Source organism: Lissotriton vulgaris, chromosome 2_1 (genome assembly GCF_964263255.1).
Source record: "Lissotriton vulgaris chromosome 2_1, aLisVul1.2, whole genome shotgun sequence".
In the NCBI taxonomy this organism is placed as follows: Eukaryota; Metazoa; Chordata; class Amphibia; order Caudata; family Salamandridae; genus Lissotriton; species Lissotriton vulgaris.
Genome location: NC_141687.1, coordinates 1,870,520,171 through 1,870,545,959, shown reverse-complemented (window position 1 = coordinate 1,870,545,959; position 25,789 = coordinate 1,870,520,171). Strand labels below are relative to the sequence as shown.

At 42.1% G+C, this 25,789-nt stretch overlaps 1 protein-coding gene across 2 annotated transcripts in view; it reads right to left on the bottom strand.

Moving 5' to 3' along the window:
- Positions 1-25,789, bottom strand: part of ADAMTS17 (ADAM metallopeptidase with thrombospondin type 1 motif 17) — a 1,053,865-nt gene that overhangs the window by 87,270 nt on the left and 940,806 nt on the right. For both annotated transcript variants that reach the window (XM_086958065.1, XM_086958066.1), the window contains one exon: positions 10,480-10,684. In XM_086958065.1, coding sequence (XP_086814191.1) covers positions 10,480-10,684 — 205 coding nt within the window. The remainder of the gene's footprint in view (positions 1-10,479; positions 10,685-25,789) is intronic.

Below are 25,789 nucleotides of genomic sequence, written 5' to 3'. Positions count from 1 at the left end.
TTTCGTTTTCGTCACTGGTTGAGTGGTAACGTCAGGATTTTTATTCTTAAAAATTCCTGTTGCTAAGTCGCGACGTTGCGAGATGTTAAACATGCTGATATTTGTAATGTTGAGCCCCCCGCTCCCGGGTTGCCCTGGTTGTTGCTGTGATTTTTAGATCAGTTGAGATTCCCTTCGCCGAAGCCACACACTCTCGTTGTTCGGAGTATACTTTAAAGTTCGCTTTCACCCTCAGAAGAGTCAGTCCTCAAATTGGGACTAACCTTCTGCCCTGACAGTAACCTTGAATACACCCAGACCAGAATTGATCTGTTTCAATTCATTAGAAGACTTCGCCTGCATACATTTTTCAAGACTAAACCAACTACAGATGAAGCGAAACTAATTCGATCACGCTACAAAGATACTGATCTGTTGAAAGTGAGTGACCTAACCTCTTTGGAACTGCTTGAAGAATTACGATTGGAGAACACAGCAGGGACAACACCAATACCAATGGACAGCCTAACTCAGAGATTAAGGGCTGTGGACATTGAACAAGAGGCTCTTAATAGTGGTCTTAAACTCAAGTCGAAATTTGTGCCTCCAACACAAACAGACATGAAAGACACTTTCTCAGAGTTAGTGATCAGTGATCTAAGAAAAATGCGCATGCACAAAAAACCATCGGGACGTAGAAATAACTTAACTGAAAAACAGCGGACCGCATTAAAAACACTGCCCAAAGATACATCAATAGTCTGTAAACCTTCAGACAAAGGCGGCAATGTGGTCATCCTGTCACGTGAGGATTACGTCCTAGAAGCCATGCGACAATTGCAGGACGAGTCTTGTTATGAATTGACTACAAAACAGAGATATCAGTCCAGTATTGAAGAACTGCATGGATTGCTCAAAAAATGGCATGACAAACAGATGCTTGAGACTGAAGACTATTTCTTTTTGAAAACAATACATCCAATTACCCCCACCTTTTACTACTTGCCCAAAGTACATAAGAGGATGGACAAACCACCAGGGTGCCCTATTATTTAATCCATGGGCAGCCTTACCGAAAATCTATCGAAGTTTCTGGATCACTTTTTGTTTGAAATAGTTTTGGGTTTAAAGTCGTATATCCGAGACACTGCCGATTTTATTGAAAAGATTGAATCAGTTGACTGGCATCCAGGGTATTGCCTGTTGACTCTTGACATTACTAGTCTCTACACGAGCATTGAGCATGCACAAGGGATGAAGGCGATTCAGTATTTTTTAGGGAAGAGACCCTTGAAATATGCCCAGCACAACGCCATGCTGATGGAGTTAATTGCATTTTGTCTCCATAATAACATCTTTTTATTCCAAGATGCCTTGTTTAGACAGCTTTCCGGTACAGCCATGGGTTCCTGCTTCGCCCCCAGCTACGCGAACTTATTCGTGGGCTGGTGGGAGGAGCAGGAGGCCTGGGGCCCCGAGAAAGAGCAGTGGTCTAACTGTATCGTCTCATGGTATCGTTACATAGACGATTTGTGTATAGTGTGGAATGGCTCAGTAGAGACAGCCTGGGAATATATCAAAGTGTTGAATGAGAATGATTGCAACCTGATTTTCACCGGCCAGGCTAGTACTAGTGAGGCAGTGTACTTGGATTTAAAAGTTGAGGTGATTGACAATAAAATCAAAACTTCCCTCTATAGAAAGCCAACGGCAGGAAACAGCACGCTACATGCGTCTAGTAATCATCCCCACAAACTTATCAAAAGTATACCATATGGCGAGCTTCTACGGTTGAAACGTAACTGTTCTACCAATGAAGACTTTGAGCAGGCGGCCAAAGAAAGCAACGAGAGATTTGAGGCCAGGGGGTATAGCAAGCAACTGTTATAGAATACCTTAGACAGGGTAAGGATACCACCAAGACAGACCCTGTTTGTCAAAAAGAATAAACCCTCAGCCAATACAGAAAAATTTAGAATGATTACACCGTACTCTCAAGATTGTCAACAACTTAGAAGAATCTTGAAAAGGCATTGGCATATATTGCAAAGTGACAATATTATAGGGAGTGACATACCTGTAAACCCCCTAATCACTTTCAAAAGGGCACGTTCTTTGAGGGACACTTTGGTACACAGCCATTTGTCACCCATCCCCACACGAACAGGAAAATTAAAAGATGCAAAAGGTTTCTTTCCCTGTGGCCGGTGCAAGGCCTGTGCCAACAGCAAAAGGGTTTATTCCTATGAGATTGTGGGGTGTAGAACCAAAAAGAAAATCAAGCAATTCCTTACCTGTACTTCACCATTTGCAGTCTATTGCCTTCTCTGTCCTTGTGGGCTCAAGTACATAGGCAGCACCATAAATCCCGTAAAAGTGCGCATTTTAGAACACATGCGGGCTATAGTTAACAGAGACTTTACATACCCTGTCGCAAGACACTTTTCCATTAAGCATAAGAGCGACAGGAGTCTGTTGCAGTATTTTTGCCTGGACCCAATTTCTGATATCAGGGGAGGAGATAAGCTACAAAAACTTTGTAGGTTAGAATCCCGATATATTATAGACTGCCAAACAAAGGCCCCTCTAGGACTGAACTGTGGGGAGGAATTAACTGTACACTTAGGAAGTTAAAAGATCGAACGAAAGTGATGGCATGCAGTGTATTCATGACGGCCATAGATGTAATAATAACTAGCGAAATGAAATTGTTGCCTGCCATGCGTATCTCTCTGTGACTGATGGTGCTTTTGTGTCTAAGAATTAATTGAAGAGGACAATTGTTCAGATGAACATTGCACAAAGTATATATTTTTCTTTTGGTATTTCCAGGATTATTGTAAAGTATTTTGCAACTTTTTAATATTTTGGAATTGATCATACAGCATAGATGTGTCAAACTGAAATACGGGGCCTTGGAAATTTAAAGGGCAACCTCTGGGTTGCCACAAGCCGATCCACGGCGAGATCTTACTCCATGGCCCATCGTATAGATGAGAGAGGTTCCTTGCCGATCCACGGCTATATTACAGAGTAATTCCCTTTTATAATTTTTATAATTTGTGAGGTTTACTCTTAAATGAATATGAATATTAGTAATAACAATGTGGAATACTAATGTTTAATGATAGCTATGCCACTGTAGAATGACATGCATTAGCAACATGGCGCTCATGCGTCAGTCCTCTCTCTATGCTCACCATCTAGAGTTGTGTGTGTATTTTGAAATAAAATGGCGCCTAGACGCGCGTTGCGGTGTAACAAACATTGAGGAAGGAAGCGTGGCTTCCGAAACGCGTCTGTGCAAGTAAAGGTTGCTTCTAATCGAGAATTCCCATGTGTGCTGGCCTTATTCCCACCCGGGACCGGGAGGGGTAGAGCTTTTATATATATATATATATATATATATATATATATATATATATATATATATATATATATATATATATATATATATATATATAATCTCAGTGCTACCAGATTCCGTCGACCTTCAAAACTGAAATTCGAGCACTCAAGAGGGAACCGTGAACGTTTTTTATTCGGCAAGCAACACGGCAAACAAATGCGTTTCGGAATCAATCCTTCATCAGTGTTTAGTCTCATTACTGAGAGGCGTCATTTTAAACACATTTCCGTCAACAGTGTAACAACAGTGAAGATGGCATATCACTACCAAGGTAGAGGCACCGTAAATGGCCGCCATCTTAACATGGTAATCAATTCAGTTTATATTCATTATTACAAACATATATCAGTCAGATTTTGGTCAAATTACATACTCGTTGGCCAACATTCTATTTACGGCTAGTATATAGCTTCGTAAAAACACCAGATCAAATTGGGAACATTCCATGATCTACCACAGTCATTTATGCTGTATATCGGAAGTATATCATGAAATTAGGAAGTGGTGGGAAGCCACTTCCCTCCAGAACTATATAGATGTTGATAGGGTGCCCAGGGGCCTACGCATCTATACTGTACCAGCGTACGAATATCCCGATCCACGCCTGTTGGAACAATGGGTGGAGGATACGGCGGCATCATGCAAAGGGATGTTGGACACATGAGCTCAGCATGGTAGAAATGCTGGAATATCTACGATCAGAACGAGAAGGAGGAGATAATTAAGGAATGGAATTAGCGGTGAGGACAAGGAGGATTGGCATCAATCATGAAGCACCACTGACAACTTTCAAGCCTCCTTCCCAATTTAACCCTCCGATGCCATATGACGCGATCGACTCCTTCTCAGATTCAGTTCTTCAGGATCTTGTGAAACTCAGAAAAACCAAGAATGGTCAAACCACAAAACATCAGAATTTGACAAAAGAACAAATGGTAATCCTTACCACCCTTAATAAAGATGAAGAGAATGTTTGTAAACCCTTGGATAAGGTTGAAAATATCGTATTGCAAACTAGAGAGAAATATTGTCGCGAATCGCTGCGACAACTCAACGATGGAAGAAATTACGAGAAGACAACGAAGGAAAGATATGTTAAAAGTATTGCTTCATACCATGAACTGATCAATAAGTGGAGAACTAAATCTATGTTGGACACTGAGGAATTCCTGTTTTTAAGAAACTGTGAACCAGTTACACCTACCTTTTACCAACTCCCCAAACTTACCATTGTGAATTTGACTCCTCGTATATTAACAACAGCAGAGGAATCCACATTGCAACTAGGACTTAAGTTCTGCCCAAGCGAGAAGTTAGAATTCACCTAGACCAGGATTGATCTGTTTAAATTTGTCCGAAAAATGAAATTACACAAATTTCACAAACTTAAACCATCAGTTGCAGAAGCAAGACGACTGAAAGTCAAACCATCTATCAAGGATACTGACATTCTTACCACACATGAGCTCAGCATGGTGGAAATGCTGGAAGATCTATGATCAGAAAGGGAAGGAGGAGATAATTCAGGAATGGAGTTAGCGGAGAGGACAAGGAGGATTGGCATCAATCAGGAAGCACCACTGACAACTTTCAAGCCTCCTTCCCAATTTAACCCTCCGATGCCATATGACGCGATCGACTCCTTCTTAGATTCACTTCTTCAGGATCTTGTGAAACTCAGGAAAAACAAAAATGGTCAAACCAGGAAACATCAGAATTTGACAAAAGAACAAATGGACATCCTTACCACCCTTAAAAAAAGATGAAGAGATTGTTTATAAACCCTTGGATAAGGGTGGAAATATCGTATTGCAAACTAGAGAGCAATATTGTCGCAAATCGCTGCGACAACTCAACGATGGAAGACATTACGTGAAGACAACGAAGGAACGATAGTTGAAAGTATTGCTTCATACCATGACCTGATCAATAAGTGAAAAAATAAATCTATGTTGGACACTGAGTAATTCCTGTTTTTAAGAAACTGAGAACCAGTTACACCTACCTTTTACCAACTCCCCAAAGTGCACAAAAGCCTGGTTAATCCGCCCGGGAGACCTATTGTTTCATCAAAAGGAGAACTCACAGAAAACCTTTCCAGGTATATAGACTCCTTTCTTTTTCAGATGGTTGTACAGCTTGCGTCTTATGTTAAAGACACTAAAGACTTCATTGTACAATTGAACAATATCGAATGGGATCCTACATATGTGTTAAATACTCTTGACATCACGAGTTTATACACATGTAACAAGCACTCTCAGGGAATTCAAGAGATAAGCTGCTTTTTGAGAAAGAGATTCCTCAAATTTTCGGAGCATAGCAACATGCTTGTGAAGCTTATTGAATTCTGCCTTCATAACAATATTTTTTTGTTTCAGGGTGACATGTACAGAATGATCTCAGGGACGGCGATGGGCACCTGCTTTGCCCCCAGCTATGCGAACTTGTTCGTAGGCTGGTGGGAGGAGCAGGAGGCCCTCGCCGGATCCCGCAGTAAGTGGGCAGAAAATGTTGTGTGGCGTCGATATATCAACGACCTCTTCCTGGTGTGGAGGGGCTCATGCAGGCAGGCAGAGGAGTTCATCAATGAACTGAACGATAATCATCTCAATTTAAGATTCACACATGAGATAAGCACAACCTCAGTCAACTACCTTGATCTTAGAGTGTTTGTAAGGAAGGGAGTCCTAGGTACAGAACTCTATAGAACGCCTACTGCTGGAAATTCCACTCTCCATGCGGGGAGTAGCCATCCCCCCAACTTGATAAAAAGTATCCCGTATGGCGAGCTCCTCCGTCTTAAGCGGAATTGCTCGTGTGACACTGATTTCAGCGACGCCGCAAGTGGCATGTTTATTCGGGTTATGATCTGGTGCCGATGGAGATAAAAAGATGAAGAATAGTCTGTTGACTCATCGGCTTATCCCGCAACCTGCTCCCGTATTGTGTGAATGCACTGATATACGGCATAAATAACTGCGGTAGATCATGGAATGTTCCCAATTTGATCTGGTGTTTTTACGAAGCTATATAACTAGCCGTAAATAGAATGTTGGCCAACGAGTATGTAATTTGACCAAAATGTGACTGATATATGTTTGTAATAATGAATATAAACTGAATTGATTACCATGTTAGGATGGCGGCCATTTACGGTGCCTCTACCTTGGTTGTGATATGCCGTCTTCACTGTTGTTACACTGTTGACGGAAATGTGTTTAAAATGACGCCTCTCAGCAATGAGACTAAACACTGATGAAGGATTAATTCCGAAAGGCGTTTATTTGCCGTGTTGCTTGCCGAATAAACAACGTTCCCGGTCCCCTCTTGAGTGCTCAAATTTCTGTTTTGAAGGTAGACGGAATCTGGTAGCACTGATGATTGCCGTGGAGCAGCGCCACGGTTGAGCACCCGCCTGAGAGTGCCCCGGCAGTTTGGTGCATTTGGGAGTGCACGGAAGGCAAGCTTGAGCCTTTGCCCTCTGTGCACCACTTCCAGAACTCCAACCCTCCTGTTTACATCCCAGCCTCCCTCCTCTGCTCGGTCCCATCACACAATCACTCCTTTAACATTTCAAGGCAGCCCAGTTATGCCAGCCTGGAGCGGGGAAAGTTTGCCTTTGTAAAGTCAGAAATATGTATCTTCCTTTGCAAAGGTAAAGTTCATGCCACTGTGGCCCAAGGTTTTTCATTAACTTGCCCTAAATTTATAATCACCTATCACAATTCAGCGAACATAACATGCTGCTTGAGACCTACATTGCATTACATGATATCCCCACACTAGTTGAAAATATTGTGTGTGATGAGCATCCACCACATTGGAGCTGTCTCACTAAAACTCTGATTATGCCTGCTCTCCATACGTGTATTATGGTATTTTGTGATTGAACACTTGGGGCTGTATTACACAAAGTATTGGTAAGTTCAGGGGTTGGTGCTGTGTGCACGTAGGGGGTACTTTGGTTTATAGAAGGTGCTGAAGATGCATTGGTGGTCTCCTTGGTCAACATAAGTCAGATGGGCACACATGTTTCACCCCTTATGTATGAGGGGTACTGTTCCTCATTTGAATGTGACCGTGGTCCTAATGAAATGAGGAAATGCGTTTACCTGTGCACCTTTGCCACAATACACATATAAGAGTATGGACAAAGCAGGCACAAACTACCTCCAACATGGCTAGTGCCCTCCTCGAAGTGTGCCCCATGGGAGAGGCCATTTAAAATTCCAAGTATCTTACAGAGGATATTTTTCAGGTGCTGGAGTCACTTTTAAGGATCGCTGTAACAAAATCAACGAGTTGGCATTCGCAACACACTTCTCTTATCATTTGCTTTACCATCAAGGACTGGATACCCTTCAGAATCAGACCATGAACATGGAGAATGCAAACAGATGAAAACGTAAACATTTAGAAAGGTGAGGGAAGGAGGGAAACAGAATGTCGAACGTCAATGATTCACAAAGTGCAGGAGGAGTCAGTGAGCATCCTGGGTAGGTCTGGAGACTATGGAGTTTCTCCAGATTCTGCCATATGAAGTAAAGGGATGGTTGCACCAGATAGTTATGTTCTAGAGTTACTTTTGATGAAGACTTGAAAATACAGATTGCTTCAGGTGCCTTATAATATGCATGGCCTCGCTTGAAAGTGTTGATGTTTCTGGCTTTTGTGTGCTTGAGCTAACACCCTTGGGGGCAAGGGTATGCTCATGCATATCTTCTGCACTCCCTCTGCCACTTGAACCAAGCTCCACCTAATTGATGAGGCTCAAATAGGCCGAAGTAGGGCTCTGGATGCTTGTGTTTCGGTTCAGAGGACCTAGATTGGCAGTTCAAGCTGGACTGTATTTATTGGAGCAGGACCCAGGCTGATTTACATATTCTTGTCTCTAACATGGGGTGGCATGGTGGGCAAAAAAAGTATGTGTTGGAATGCTACCCAGAGCAATAGCCTGTAGTCAGACTATTTGCAAGCATTCCCCCATCACTTTTTGAATGTTTGGTATTTATGACTACAGAGAACTACAGCTCTCTGAAAAACCTCATGTTATTAATTCTTAAAAAACACAGGGCAGTAAGAAGAATTACCGAGAGAAAGTAGGCTTTGATTCAGCCTCCTTTAAACCTACAGTCATTCAAGTGTTTTTCATGATTAACCATTGCTTTTATGGTCTGTCACTCAAGGCAATATCATTTTCAAAATGCTTACATTGTCCCATCTGTTTTGCCATTTGTTTTTTTAGGATAGGGACATCAAGGCGATTTTTTTAGTTATACTGCAAGTGTGATACATAGCTTTTATTTGAGACTCAGTGTCTGTTCTTTGATGTACTATCTTTGCTATCAGAATGACAATTTATTTGCTGATTTATGGCTTTTTTTGTTTAGAAAGTATGTGAAGTTGGATACTTACCCTATTAATTAATTAATTAATTGTGTGCTTATATAGCGCTGGAATCACTCCCGAAGGGGTACCTCCGCGCTTTGACCGCTGCGAAACCCTTCCTGGCTTCCTTGAGAGATGGCCCCTTAATGGGTATCTCCAGGGTGAGACCAGGCATCCCCGGCGGTCTGGTGGGGCCGTTAGTGAAGATGAGGCAAGCTAGTGCCCAGAGTTGCCGAGTGTGATCGCTGATCAGAGTGGGCACCGAGGCCAGAGAATTATCGAGTCCGCTGAATCTGGTCCAGAAACCTGCCGAGTCGGGAATCGAACCCTGGTCCCGGGCCGTCCTCTGCTCTCGGGTCTGCCGCCTCTAACCAGTGAGCCACACTACTTCACCTATCATAAAGACACTGTGCGATTCATTATTTCTACTTGCATGTTTTTTCATTATGCTGATTCACTACCTTGTTGAATTTACAGCTTTTTTGTTCAAGTAGTAAAGATGCACGTACATGCAGGATTTCTTAAAGATTAAATAAAAATACCGACCATTTGACAAAATGACCTATTATGCACTATTTTTCTGTGAAAGCCTTTTAACTTTACCACTTATAATACAAACTTCATCTTTCCTCTTCGAGGGTACAGCTTAATTCTGCTAATACAGTCTGTTCAGCAAAGAGGTATGAAGTAAGAAGGACGCAGCAGGTACGTCCAAAAGCTTTATTAAGGCAGAAACATTAGACATCTTCAGCTAGCCAGGGCAGCTTTGAGAAATCTCCACAAACACAACATTCTAAATGGCCTCCTACTGAAGGTCCCACGGAGAAGACCAACTGGGACAAAGGGAAAAGGGAGAGGAGGAACAGGGCAAGTATGCCTAGGTTATAACAGGGTCCTTCTGCCAGATTATATGCTGCTGCAGTCCAAGGTGTTGCTTTGTTTTTATTTTTAAGGACAGCTGGGTGAACCACGTACAAAGTTGCCCAACTATTACCACACCCCCCCTAACTAAAAGCCAGACCTCCTCCATTTGCTAATTTCTGATTTAAGTTTGATACATATTTAGCATTTCTGTATGCTTACAGTGCGCAAAGCCCTCCTATGCACTGACATGGTGGTGATGATAATAATAACAGAAGCAATCATAAGGTTATCTGGCATTCCTGAGTTCTCAATCCTAAATTCACATAACTGAGAGTTTTGCAGAGAAGACTTTTATCCCTCTCGTCCCCGTTGCTCATTGGACCACCAGAGGCGATCATACTTGCCTACTTTAGTGCCAGGCGCCCACAGAGAGCTGAGAGCACACGAATACCACCATCTTCACACACTGCTCTCTCCAGGCAATTGGAACTGTCAAGATGGCGGCCCTGGTGATATTTTGCCACTGGTGAAAAGTCGTTTGGGCGAGGGGGCACAAGAGCACCGTTTGTACACTCGGAGGGGATAGAGTTAAAATGAGCCCAGGTGAAACCTGCTGAAAGCCTAAAGTCAAATTAACACCATCCCCTCCTCCCCCCCACCCCACGCCCGAGACTCTCCCTTGAAGGACTGATCTGCGAATGGCCCATATTCGAAACTTAACATTCTGAATTTCTGAAACCATCCCTGGATCTCTGCACCCTCCAGCTCAATCTCTGGGGCCCCTTATGAGAATACAGAAGAGATGATGTGGCTAATTCTGCCACAGAAATGCTCACCTGCGACCATTCTGAGGCCTCCCAGATGGAGAGGCAATCATGCCCGTTGCAGCCCTGGACTGGGGGTGGCTTTGGGCCACGGCAAAAGAGGTCTCTAGTGGTGACGTAGGTGCCATTCTGTAACTGGTAGACGCAGCTGACCTCGCGGTACTGCAGACCGGTCTCACAGGTGGCAGAGCATCGACTCCAGTGGCCAATCAACCATCTGCAAGGCAAACATTAAAGAAATGTGTATTGTGGAGTCCTTTTAAGATATATAACCAACCTCTCTAGGATGAAAACTGAAGAGGTATGCAAACATAGGAAGAAAAATACAAGCTTATTAGCACTTTTATTAACCAAAGTCATCAAGCTTTTTGAAAACATAATTTTTCAAGAACACTGAGATTTTGTTAGTCTAATGGAGCTAGCTGGGTATTTTCCGAGGTTCTAGTTGCATGGATACCCAGTGTTTCTGGGTGACTGAGATGGGGAAATTGATCATTCAATTACAGAAGTGCCCCTGCATTGATCCATTGTCCGGCTGAAGAGGATTGTGGGGTAGCACTGATGAAGGAAGTACTAGACACACAAATGACCTGTCTGCAGGGGTAATACCTATAATGGACTGTGAAGCAAAGGAGGGCGCAGTGAGGGAGGGGGGGCTGGGTAGATGCAGGACTATTGGAACATGCTGGGATGTTCAGTAGCCATTTGAGCATTTAGGAACTGTTCAGGAGCCACATTAGGGCTAAACAGTATAATGAGCAGGGACTTCTGAAATTTGAAATGCGGGATAGCAGCTGTGGCACCATTCACAGGGCGATGGGTAGTGGTGTGAACATTGATGGTGCACCTGGATTTGGTGGGAGAATTGTTGGAACGCACAGCAGCCATGGGGCATTGAAGATAGCCATATAGCCACAAAAGCATTGTGGCAGGACAAAGATCATGTAGGAAAAGCTCATGTTCACTTTCTAAAAGCCCTTCCCACCCTAACAATCAAGGTCGAACTCCTGCATCCTAATTCCCAGGAACTCATCTAAGGGTAAACCGTTTAGTGGGGCCTCCCTCTGCACATCAGGCTTCTCTCGCGTGAACTTCTTCCTGCTTCATCAGAGCTGGAGTCAACTTTTAAGAGCAACCATCCCTTACATCTTAGCTTAGGGCCCAACTGATATCCAACCTCACAGGAATGCGTCAACGCTGAGCTGACCGTAGACTTCTTCCTCTTCCACCTAACATACCATCACCAACCATGCCTGCAATGAGTGCTGCAACACACAAAAACCCCAGACACTTGGCAGGAGCACTTAGGAGTCAGAACAACACTTCTTATGGTTGATTTGTATATGCATATATATGTTTAGCATACTGTGCATCTATGTACCTTCAGCATAGGCAGACATTTTTCAAGATCATCCTTCCTTCTCTTTCCTCAATGGAGAAGGGTGGATATTATGCCGGAAGGCAGTTTTGTAGCTGCCCCTGCTCTACCTTCTGCTCCTGACAACTAAGCACTGATTTACTGACATCATCATGACAAATGCACCAGGACATTTGATGAGGTACATCCCTGACCATTCCGGTCATCTGCTTAAGCAAAAGTGGAAGCCTCTGTGACGCTCTTAGTTTGCGAAAGCTGCTTTGTTTGAATTCCTTGGACTTATGGTTTCAGGGTGAGCTCTGGGCATAGGCAGTGGAGGGGGGATCCTCTCAGCAGACAGAAATAATTATTGCATCTCTAGTTATTAGGGAGTGAAAGAGTAGGAGTGGACAGAGAAGTAGGCCCAGTACACCTACAGTTACAAACACCCAGGAAGCTTACGGATTTCAATCTATATATTTGCCCTTGCTAGAGCAGCTTTGCTGCACCCCAGAGAAGCCGCTCCCATGCTTGTGTCTGGGCCATGCTAAACGCAAACATTAGATGGTAGCAGAGGTGTGCTTTATTCTGTGTTCTCAGTTTATCATGGTGGCAGCTTACAGAACTCCTCAAGGACAAAATCTATCTTTGATACAAATGTCGCTTACCAACTCTTGCTACATTTCACTGGCTCCTTTTCTAGGGATGGCTGACATCGGAGTGTGAATGCCAGAAAGACTGGTCATCCCCTTACCGCTTCCCTCCAGGAAGCCTTGGCTAATAACCCAAAGCGTATGCATGAGAAGGGAATCCCCCTCTCACATATAGAAAAACGCCTTAGTGAGTGTATCATATAGTCTGTACCACCACACCTTTTTAAAAAACGGTCCTGAGGAAAGCCAGAATATTCTAAGGCACTGGCTGAAACATGTCGACCATCTGAAGGACGCAGGGGGCAGTAACTCTCCACCCTCACGCGTCCTGTAGCCTTACTTTTAACCGCTGGTGACGGCCCAGTTATTAAAATGTAATTTACCCTCGGGTACTGGGACCACCACCAAGCCGTTTTAAATCACAACTCACCCAACCTCACTGCACTCTCAGAAATATACCAGCTCCGCTGTAATCAGGCGTTGTAGCACACCCGGGACATACTAGGTGTCACTGGGTGGGCCCGATGATGAAGCATGCCACCAACTAGGTTGGTGGGTGAGGGCTTCATGAATACACCAACAAGGTGCCCGTGACAGAACTAATTTGAGTACTGTAACACTTTGGTCAACTTAAGCTAGTCCTCTTTGTTTAATCACATATAAACCCTCTAGTCCTCTCTCTCCCTCTTGTTACACGCATTTCATCACTGTAGTACAGCAGTGATTGTTGCAGGGAATAGTTGCAGTGCTGCTGAAGCGGGTAGGACACTGGTTTATGCGAGGTCATGCTGGCTGTGGTTGGTATTTTCAGCAGTCGCCATAACTCGTTTCCTTTGCCTCGGCTTCAAATGTTAATTGCCTGCTCCAAGTCTGCCCTCTTTTCATACAACGCAGCCTGTTTCCTTTCACCGGGTGTTCGGTGTCAGTGTTGGGTTGCCTTTAGCCCCTCCCCAGGCCGTTCAAGTTGTACACTTTCCACTCCCCTCCTGTTTCCCATGTTTCTCTCTACTCCAAGCATGCCCCACATTTCACTTTTCCCATCACCTGGTAGTGTTGCCTTTAGCCCCTCCCTCCCCGCCTCATGCCGTTCAATTTGTAAATTACTCGCTCCCCTCGTGTTGTCCATGTTTTTTCCTGTGGCTTGTTTTCTTTCTTTCTAACTCTGATATCCCGGCCGTTATTGTAAGTATTGCTGAGTACAGCTGAGCCAGCCTGGAGTTGACCGTGCTTCTTCTTAGCTTTTCTCTGCTTGCCGCTAACTAGGTCGCCATTATTATTAAAGGAGCACGGCTGGGGGGGAAGTTGAAATGTTGGTTTGTCGTCCTATCTAATTAAGACATTATTATGAATGTTGACTGGAATTCTGTGGAAGCGTGAACTATGTTGCACAACATGACTTGCTCTCCAGGCTCCCCTGTGCCTTACCAGAACGGAAAGCTGGACAGTGTACTGCGCTCTGTGTATACTGATTTCAAACAGTGACTTGTGCATTGCGATTAGCATTTTTTTCAGCACTAAAATCATGTTGGATACATTTAGAGCATTTCTGGACATTGTACTACCTAAAAAACATAGGTAGCGTTATGGCACAGGGTAGCCTCCGCCATTTTTACGCGCAAAAAAAAAAAGACAAAAGGGACTAATTCTAGGACTATGCCAAATGAGTACGGAATTTGTACTCAAAACGCACACACATACAAACTCACACAGCCACACACACACAAGCTCACAACAACACACACACTTACAACACACTTACAGTCACCCCCACTCACTCACCCTTACACCCTCACACAATTACCCTCACACACCATCACTCACCATCACCCTCACACCCCATCACCCTCACACACCACTCACCCTCACACACCATCAATCACTCACACAATAACCATCACACACACTCACTTGCCCTCACCCAATTACCCTCACACACCATCACTCACCATCACCCCATCACCCTCACACCCCATCACCCTCACACACCTCACTCAATGCCACAGCGTCACTCAACACCACAGCACCACTCAACACCGCAGCAACACTCAACGCAACAGAACCATTCAATGCCACAGCATCACTCAGCGCCAAAAAATCACTCAGCACCACAAAATGCCACAGCACCCCACAACGCCACTGCACCACTCAACGCCACAGCACCACTCAGTGCACAGCATCCATCAACGCCAAAAACAAAAAAATGCCACAGCATCACTCAACGACACAGAAACAACAAAAGCCACAGCATCACTCAACGCCACAGCATTACTCCACACTACAGCATCACTCAATGCCACTGCATCACTCAACGGCACAGCATCACTCAGCACCACCACAGCATCACTTAGCACCACCACAGCCTCACTCAACACCACCAGAGCATCACTCAACACCACCACAGCATCACTCAGCACCACCACAACATCAAACAGCACCACCACAGCACCACTCAGCACCACCACAGCACCACTCAGCACCACCACAGCATCACTCAGCGCAACAACAGCATCACTCAGCTCAACAACAGCATCACTCAGCGCAACCACAGTATCTTCACTAAATATATTTAATAAACTTTAAGCTATTAGCAATATAAAATAAAATCCATTTTATCTACGTATTAATTATTACATTTTTTTTAAAGCCATTGATTTTTTTATATCAATACATATGTCACGTTAATCCAAAACATGTTGCTTTACAAATGCTAGAGGTGTCACATTTACAAAAATTATAACTATTGGCTTTGTAAAGAAGAAAGCTATTAATTTAGCTATTTAGAAAAAACAACACATAAATAAAAAACAACAAAATAAATAACACCTATAGCTCTAACTTTCCTACTGCGAGACCTATTGCATTTCCAATGCTTGATTCTTATGGTCCCTCTGCCCTAGGCCATGGGCTAGATATTTACTTCAAAAATTATGACACATATTCCAGTCTTTGCTTGGGTTGTTGCTGCACAGACATGGACCAGAATCTCAAGAACAGAAACTGCGAGAAGTAAAAGTATTTGCACAGCCATTTAATAACATATTCCTCCAAAAAAACCTTTAGAGAAAACACTGTAGAGCTTAACAACACCACATCATTTATCTGCTGACACCTCTCAGAAGCTTTCGCCTCTTGGTATCTGAACAAAACATTACTATTACTGTAACAAGTTATCTCTCATCTGGACTCATTAATGCTACATTGTAATTGTAATTGCATTTATATAGCGCTTACTACCCCTGACAAGGTGTTAAAGCGCTTTAAGCCGGGCACCACTCTGCTCCGGAACCCAAGGTTAATGGTTAGTTCAGTGCTATTGGTTACTGTTAGTTATTAGGATTAGTCTTCTGCGCTCAAGGCAAACCATCCCTTGCAGTCATTTCAGTTTCTTTATGGTGGACTAAAGTAATAGTGGCTGCTTGTGATGGGGGCGCTGAAGTTGAGAACTGTCAAACTGCATGTGTCAGAGTAGACTGTGCTCAGATGAGGGGGCATGCAGAGGATGGAAGGGAGGAGGAGCAGGACATTTGAAAGAGAGTAGAAAAAAAGGAGAGGCGACAAACAGATGTTTTAATTAAAGGAGGTTTTTTTAAATGCCAGATTTAAGGAATCTAGCGAATATTTTTGAGACAGCATGCAGTTTGAGGTTGCAAGAATGTAGAAAGAAACAACCTTATTCTTGTACTAATCATGTTGGGGCCCAAGGAGATCTGCTAGGAGCCATACAGTTAGATATGATCTTCACATAGTAGATTCATACCATATTATGTTTCTTTCTTTGTTTTAATAGAAATTAAAGTTGAACAAATCCCCTATATTTTCCTACAGAGAGGTCTCCGATCCCACGATGGAGATCTCCACAAACAGGTGAGAAGCTATACTTTACACACTGACTGGTCTACACCTACGTGCAAATCTCAGAAATTATAAATAACAAAAAATGGATTTTTACAGCTAACTATAGGAGTCTAACTACACATAATTAGATCAACACATGCCCACTTAGCTTTGTGAATCGCGCCCATGGTGTCTAATTGGGATAAGTGGCTGTCTTAAGGTCTTGTGGGTCTTGTATTATTTAGTATAGGTGCTAAGTGCCAGTGGGGGTAGTGCTGTGTGTCAGGAAGTGGGGGCAGGGTTCAGCAAGGTGAGGAAGGTCCCCACCAGTTCAGCTCCAGCAGTCTCGGGCAGGGAAATGCTGGGGGAAGCGTTTTCTGCAACCCAGTGGTGCAGAATGGGAATGGGCAACACCTGGGCTGAGCCTCTGCCCACAGATCATCTGCGGTTTTTACCGGGATCCACACCTGTTGAAACAAGGTCCAGTGTTACCAGAGTTACCGGATGCAGTATTTGCAAGCCGAGTATTCCCAGATCTGGAATCATCAAGCCATTGGTAGTTGCCTTAAGCGGTATCTCCTCAAGGGATACCACTCCGCGAAACTCGTAATGAGGGTCCTACAGGACATTTATCAAGTGATTGGGGAAACATGTTTTCCCACTCAAGAACAATGACCAGGACTTACAATCACTTTCGCACAGCAAAGATTTGAGGTACAGACTATATCAGACCCCAAAGAAGCTATTTTGACCTATCACTCAGGGAATAAAAAGTGTTGGGGCTTGAAGGGCAATTTATAAACATGTCTTTAGGGGCTGAATTTGTGATCTAAGTCATGGAAAGAATGTAGTGAGTCACCTTTGTCTTCATTGAACTGAACAAGATAAATATCTTCTATATACTGAGCCATGGCTCGATTTGGGGTCATATGTATTTAACTTTGGTTTTGCGATTCTCATATAGCGATTTTTTGCGAATAGCTATTTGAGAATCGCAAAACGCTATGTATGTAGGTTATGCAAATACTTTTGCTAATCCTACATATTCCTTTATTGCGAATTGCAAATTGCGATTCGCAATTAAGGAATGCTTCCCCATTCATACCTATAGGCCTAAAGGAATTTAAAGGAACGAATTTCGGCGTTTGCGATTGCAATTTTGATACACATGGCCCTCAGATCTTTAGAGACACTGGAGCCCCCAAATATATCTAATTAAAAATATAAAGAATAAACCGTACAATACAATTTCATTTTTCAAATTGAAACAAAACTTACAGTAAGATGGAAAAGAATGTTTATTTTTGTATACTTCCACTTTATTTATATTTGAAACGTTTTCTCCGACTTTTCCTAATTGCGATATTTGCAGTTTTGCACCATATGGTCCATGAAAAATCTGGCAATGGAAAATTTCTGTGGTACTCCCACTTCCCTTGATGCCCTAAGCACGTGCTTAATTTGGTTAATGGTTAATCCCGCCCTGCACTGAGCATAGTCAATGGCAAATAAACCCTAGAAAATAAAAAGGTGCATTTCTTGTGATATGGCGGAGCACAGGTTATAGATGCTCATGGGCGTTTCCTCTCATACCTCTCTTGTTGATGCAAAGGAGCTCTAGCCTAGGTTTGAAGAGCTAAACCTGCTGGCAAAATAATCATGTTGTGATGGTGAAAACCTGCACTAGACCTCTTTGCTGAGGGACTGGGTCCCATCAGCTAGAGAATATACTGCCACTGACCACCTTTCATCTGTTTATCTGCCTTGTGCACTACAACTCTAACATTGACATTGATCCCTACATTTTACACTTAGATGTGTAAAGACATTTTTACATGGGCACGCTGTCAGTTCATCCACCGTATTTTGGTTCTTTATTTCAACTCTGGGAATCCTGGTTCAGTCTTATATGATGCCAAAAGCAAAATCTAGTAAAAAAGTACCAGAATGCAAATAATATAATCCAACCTGGATGACCTACTCACAATTGCCTTGGAGCAACACAAGAGTTGGCCAAGAGTGGAATTATCACCAAGGAACCATGTAAGTGCTTTATTAAAAATGCCTAGGCTAATTACATTAGCAAATGTAGGAATGGACAGCTAATATTGAGTCATAAGACTTACTAGAAAGAATGTCTTGAAAGGAAAAAAAAATAGACTGACATCTTTGGCTCCACCAGGAAATAGTGTTTTTGGTCTTAACAACTAATGCTGAGAGAGTCTTAGTAATTTACTTGATAGATTTCTGACGGGATAACTGGGAATAGAGTTGTTTTTAGGCCGCACATTTTTCACAAACAATAAATGATACGAAATGCGTTGCTCCTCACTCTTGCATATAATTTCCACGTCACTCGCCTATTCACTTTCCCTTCTCTATCATCCCTGATCCTGTTTCCATTTCGGTGTTTTATAGAGGAATTTTCCATACGAATGAATTTGCTTTCCTGCTTGAACCTCTGATTAGTTTTGAATACTGCTATTAAAAAGTTAACATTAAGGTTTGTTACGTTAAAATTGCATTTCTGAGTAGTTAAAAAAAAGACAATCTAAAAGGTTTATGGTTTAAAAGGTTATTTGAGTCACTTGGGGCCAGATGAAAAACGAAGCAAAGACTGACAAGTAAATTCTAATTATACCGTTTTCCTGCCAAGTTTTTTTGTCGATTTATAATGCTGTGCAATAAGTGTGGAATGACTGAATTTGCACTTATTCTCCTTGTTATTTTCCTAGCTACAAAATGAATAGTCAGTTGTGATATTGCCGTATCTCAGTTAGATCCATTACCCTTTCAGTAGGGAGCCTCCTCCACAGTGTGGGCTCTTTCCTGCTGCATCTCTTCCTTTTCTCACAGGGCCCCAGAACCCCTAACTTCTATCCTGGAAATATCGATTACATGCATCACTAATTCCTTCTAGCCCTAAACTCCCTCCCTTATTTTCCCTACCACCTTCCATGGGCATTCGTTCTCCCCACTATTATTAGAATACCAAACGTGTTCCTCCCACCCAGGAAAATACAAAATCTACTCCCTTTCTATGGCCATCTTTGTTTGATCATCCTTGCCGTATAGCCCTCCCTCGATCTCCTGTTCCATCTCTCCAAATGTTACACTAGATTTTTTTGATCAAGGTAGAATTTGAAAGAATACTATTATGACCTCATTTATCTATTTTTTTATTATTGTTACATTTTAGAGTTTGCCTCTTATACTTTTGATTGGGGCGGGGTCAATAATGTCAACTTGCAGGGGACTTTTTGTTTTCATATTTTTTAACCTTTTCCCTCTAGACCTGGGATGTCATGAATGGACCATTGATATGTGTTTATGATTTCGTAAGTTTTATAGTGAATGACTGACTGTTCATCACCTTAGTCATTCACCAGCTAAGGCTTCCATCAGCTTGTCTTCTCCCACCTTGAATCAAGTTAAAGATTCAGCAGGATAACACACATCCAATTTGTCCCACTCTCTGATCTATTGCTTAGACCTTTAAAAGCTCACTCCTTCAGGCAGTCTGGTACCAATCAGCAGCTTATTAAGAATGAAGAGAATCTGTTTCTTTTATCTGTTATGATCCCTTTGTGAAATGGATACGCTTAACTATAATAAAGTCTATGGTACATTCCTTTTTTGCTTTAGCTCAACACTGCCACTGTCTGCAAGGCCTACACTTTCTAAAATACAAAGAAAAGGCAATGGGGCAGCTGTGTTCAACCACTAACGTGCTCTGTCCAATCTCCTTCAGCCACATCCTTCAGGTACTTTCAATTACATCTCTGGCCTGCCCGGAGCAGTATGCATCCCTCTCATGCTGTTGGCTGTTTGGCATATCATACTGCCTTCAAGTAAGCAGTTCCATTGCACTGCATGAGTGATCATTTTACATTTGAAAACTATACATTTTTATCTCATACATGTACCATGCAGAAAAAGCAGTCCTCTATCGTCAAGCTATCTGATAAACTTTGTTTGATTAATTAAAATCATTACAATCGTCTTTTATGGGATCACAGAATTTTAAACTAGCATTCATCTGAGATTGTTTAAAAGAGAAAAAAAAACTAAAAAAACTAAATAAAATTAATTCACATGGTTAAACAACTTATTTATCATATTAAAAACGACACTTGGGAGCCGTTGTTGTCCCGTATGAGTTAGCGTCTACTAGAAATGAACACGGGACGAAATGAAGATACGTAAAAAATACTGCTAAAAACACGAATCTATTAAGACAGTAGGAACGCTATATATGGTGACTTAATGGTCCTGAGACACGTGGTGTCCGGGGTTGTCTATGTAAAGGATACAGCCTCGATCGGCTGCTATTTCACGGTCCTCTATTTTTCTTAGTTTTCGCTGCAAGACACATCAGTTTAGTTCATGGTAATACAAAACAAAGGAGTCGCTTTGGATGCCAAAGGACACGTCCTCTGATGGTTTGCATCAGAGAAACAGCTCTTTGGCTTCCTTGGTAATAACATTGAGCTGCCATGCCACACTTTTTTTCAATGTTTCAAATTCAATACAAATGTAACATGCCAGGCAGCTTTGGCGTAGCTAAAAGGTCTGACTTGTAAATGAAAAAGCTTTGCAAATGTTTGTAATATTATTGGATGTCTACTTTGTGAAATATTTAAAAAAAACTTGCAAAAGTCTAAAATGTAAGCTCTAGACCACATTTTCTTTGTTGATATATGTGTGGGTCAGACGTAGGTGTGGTACATGACGTCCACTCCCCAGCCCTCCAGAGAGACAGTCCTGGCAGACATGTGCCCATATCCTCTGCGCTAGATTGTCTGCACAAGGCACACGCCTCTCTGTTGTTCACTGTAGAATTTTTGATTTTTTTGCAGCTGTGGCTCAGGGTAGCCACGAGCCAAACATAGCAAACAGCACGCGCCGGCCCCCAGCATCCTATCTGCTGATATCTCTGCTGTTAGATTGCTGCACAATGGAACAGATGCTGGGTGAGGTCTGTGGGGTGGGGCAGTAGGCTTTTTCCTATTAACCAGGGAGGACCCTGCACCACTGTGCCAAAAGCAATGTGGTGCCTTCAACCGGCGCACTTTTTAAGGGCTTTAAAACAACACACTGCATTGCATACTGCAAATAATTGTGTACAGCACTGCCCGTAAAAAGAAGAACCATGATGCACATAAACCGAAATCACGCAGCCCGGCTCACGCCAGGTTCGACATTCATGCACCACGTGTGTCTGGCAGTAATAGCCATCCACTGACTACCCTACAAGAATAGGGCCAATCCAAGGCTCCCTTCCTCCGCACAAGGCCTTGCATGTCAAGGGACAAGCCAGAAAAATAAAATACGCCAACCTTACCCACACATAGCAATAAATGGGCTAGTAAAGTGAGCGATCTCAACAATTGCTATGAAGTGTCATGGGAATTGTAACCATGGGAAAGGTTCGCGGAAGATGTTGCAAAATGACGTCTATCATAGCATGTTTTTAATGGGATCTGGCCGAAAAGTACAAATTTACCAGTATAGACCGATTTCTCTTATTCATCCTTTCCATCGTCTTTCTTTCTTTTCATGCTTCTTTTATTTATTTATTCTTTCTTTTGTTTTTAAGTCTATTTCATTCTTTTTTCCTTCTGTCTATTCTTCCCTCATTCCATCAGTCCTTTTTTCTAGCTTTTAATCCATCATCGGTCAGTTTATTCTTGTTCCTCCTGGCATTCTTTCACACCGTCTTTGCATATTTTCTTTTTGTATTCCTTATATTAATTAATTATTTCTCTTCTTTCCTTCAATCACACATCCTTTCAGCTCACATTTCTTCTTTATTTCATTATATTTGCTTTCCTTCTTTCTCTTTTTTCATTTTTTCTTTTTTATGTCGTGGATCTTTTCTTTTCTACTTTCCACCATCAATCTTTATTTTCTTTTCGTACACCTTTTGTCCTTATTTCCTGTGTTCAATTGTACCTTTTCCTGCATGCTTTCTTTTTCCTTTCCTTCTTACATGCATTTCACTTGCCTTCTTTTGCGCTGTTTCACTTCATTTGGCCTCTTTTTTTCTTTTACATTTCAATAGTTTGTCTTTCTCGCTATCCCGGTTTTTGACTGGTTTTAGGATTTTTTTTGGTCCCCACCCTACAGCTGGGTTATTATAGTTTATTCTAGCATAAGTTATTCGTTTTAACTTCTGACTTGCTGTTGACCTGCGAGCCGAAGTTAAATGTTAAGAAGGGCCATAAAACAATTTAATCTGCCTCAGTCGCACCCCCGCATAAGCTGTTTAGCAGGTGGTTCACTACGCCCCAGCTGCATGTTCATGCGCCAAAAACCCTCCTCAGTTAGATGTGGCGACAGACACTGACGCAGGCCTTGCTGCCAGTCTAGAGTATGAACAACAGTGTAAAACAATTTGCATTTAAATCGAGCCTTTTTCAATCTACTGAAGAGAATGACAAGATCTCTGAAACCTTCCATTTTTTATTGTCTCAATGTAGGGTAATATGAGGACACATTTGCTCATTTTTCCATATCACAGAGCATCTTCAGGAGGTGAACCCTGTATGACAGCAGTCCGAAAGTATAGAGAAAACCGATATATATATATATATAAATATACATATATATATACATATATATATATATATTCACTGAAAAAACCATAGGTTATAGGCCATATATAGTTAGGAATTTGCATTTACAAAACCTTGAAAATTCACTGAAAAAACCATTGGTTATAGACCATATATAGTTAGGGATTAGCCTTTTCAAAACCTTATTTTACTCACACAAAACCATTGAAATTTCATATATAGTTAGTTCCACTAACTATATATCGCTCACCCACAATCCACTGCTGATGATGTCACATATTACATCATTCATGACATGGTTAGTGACATCACTGATGACATCACTGATGACATCTCAAATGACATCACTGATGACATCTCAAATGACATCACTGATGACAACATCCAGTGACTGTATGTTTCTGTAAAGTTAAAATATGTCTTACATATTGAAGAATGAGTGGATGTATAAGTGTCTGGATGAAGGATTTAGTAGGTGCATGACTGACTGTATGAGTGAGTGATTAAATGTGTCTCACTGAGTGCATGGGTTAGTGACTAAACTGTTTTAATTTGTGCATCATTATATCTGTTGTTCTACAAACTGCTACATATGTTGATCAGTAGCTATATGAGTAACTGTATGGGTTATTCATTGGGTGTCCAAGTATTTGTATGGGAAACTGAGTGTGTGTGTATGGGTGGCTGGGAGGTGTGTGACTCTGTACATAGATGTGTGAGTAGTTGATTCACTATATGTATGGGTTCAAAAGTGCATGTGCAAACAACTGTATGGGCGGTTGACTGTGCATGAGTGTATTAGTGAGTGAATGGATATCTCAGTGCTACATGTCAAAGTAAGTACATATGTAAAACACAGTACATGTGAGAGTTGACATATATAAATAACTGCGCATAAGAGCCAGTGAATGTGTGAGTGGCTGTATGGATCATTGTGAACATGTATCAGGGATTGTATAAGAGAGTAAAGTAAATGTGTTAGTATATGTTTGAATAAGTAAGGTGTGTATAACTGTATAGTTGAGAAAATGGAGGTGTGATTGATTTTTTGCATAACTGACTAGGTGTGTGAGTAACTCCATGGATGAGTGACAGTCTGTGACTGTCTATTTACACTGATTGTATCTAAGGTTATATTAGAGTCTGAAGAGGTTCATGGTATTATCACATGAATGATATCATCAGTGATGTGATCAGTCATGTCAAATGAGATGTTATCAGTGATTTTATCAGTGATGTCATTTGAGAAGTCATCAGTGATGTCATTTGAGATGTCATCAGTGATGTCATTTGAGATGTCATCAGTGATGTCACTAACCATGTCATGAATGATGTAATATGTGACATCATCAGCAGTGGATTGCGGGTGCGCGATATATAGTTAGTGGAACTAACTATATATGAAATTTCAATGGTTTTGTGTGAGTAAAATAAGGTTTTGAAAAGGCTAATCCCTAACTATATATGGTCTATAACCAATGGTTTTTTCAGTGAATTTTCAAGGTTTTGTAAATGCAAATTCCTAACTATATATGGCCTATAACCTATGGTTTTTTCAGTGAATTTCATTGTTTTTTTAATAGCAAATATCAAAAGCTGTAAAATGTCAAGTACGTGATAGGTAAAAACTTTTTCGTGTTTATGCACGCTGATGTGCTTTGAACGCTGCCCCCCTCCCCTCTTTTCTCTTAGTAGTACTCTCTCTTTGCAGATAGTGAAGAGTAGTTAACGCAGGCCTTTACCCCCGTTGTAATCCGTCGTGCCTGCTTGTCTCTCCATTTGATTGATTGTTATCCAAGCATTTACTGTTTTACAATTGATTCTCTTTGGTTCATTCTCTATTTACAAACAAGCACAAAGTCGCAATACTCTGTTTAGTCTTTGCAGATAGTGAAAAATCGTGAAAAATCGTGTAAAAAAATAAAAGTAATCGAGCAAAATCACTAGGCCACTAATTGGATCTCTTTTTGACCTCGCTAAAATAGAAATATTATGAACAACCCTTCATGAGAAATACGAAAATAGTGAGATGAACTGAGCTCCACACCATGAGGGCTGCAAGACAGCTCGGCTCCGTCACCCACCCCGCCCAAAATAACGACAAACCCTATGCAAATATTAAAAATATAGACAACACACCAGCAAAGAAACAGGGTAAAACATTTTATTAAATAACTATTTACATAACTATTTTATACTTTTTATTGCCCGATCCGGCTAGCTCAATCGATCGAGCATGAAACTCATGCACTCTGATAGCAAGCGTTGCTACTGATGCTATGCAGACCAAAACTGGTTTTCAGTTTGTACATTTTTCTAGATTTTTCCATCCAAGGTTGGTTGACTTTGTAGAACGATGGCTTCAGATTTTCAACATACGGTGTGGTGGCGCGGACTGGGAGGGGGCGCTTCGCTCCTGCCCCCTCCCCAAGTAAGATTTTCATACGTGAAAGTACGTTAATGGTTTTGGTCCCTGAGTTGCTTCAATGTCACTGCCATTCTCAAATGGCATAAGTTCTGGATGTTGGGTGCCATAGTTCAGAGTTCTGAGCAGCGCTTGTAACACTGTCTGAAGCTTATTTCCACCTACTGCAGCTTCACTATTCTCAAAGTAAGTGAGTGTCGTTTGTGGACCTGACTGCATTTGAAAACAATGTGATATGTAACCTTCCTAAACCGCTTGACGGAGGCCCCCGAGGGGCGGTGTGATGGCCATGGACTCGGAGAAGACGCTTGGCTCCGACCCCCTCCCCAAGTCTTATAGCACCGGTGTAGCCTGAGATCGCCCCCGACATAGGCGGCCGGCTCCCGGGGTCCGGCGGAACTTTTTGCCTTTTGATGACTCTTCTATTCTGGACCTTGTCCCACAATCCGTTTGACCTGAAGACACGCTGTAGTGG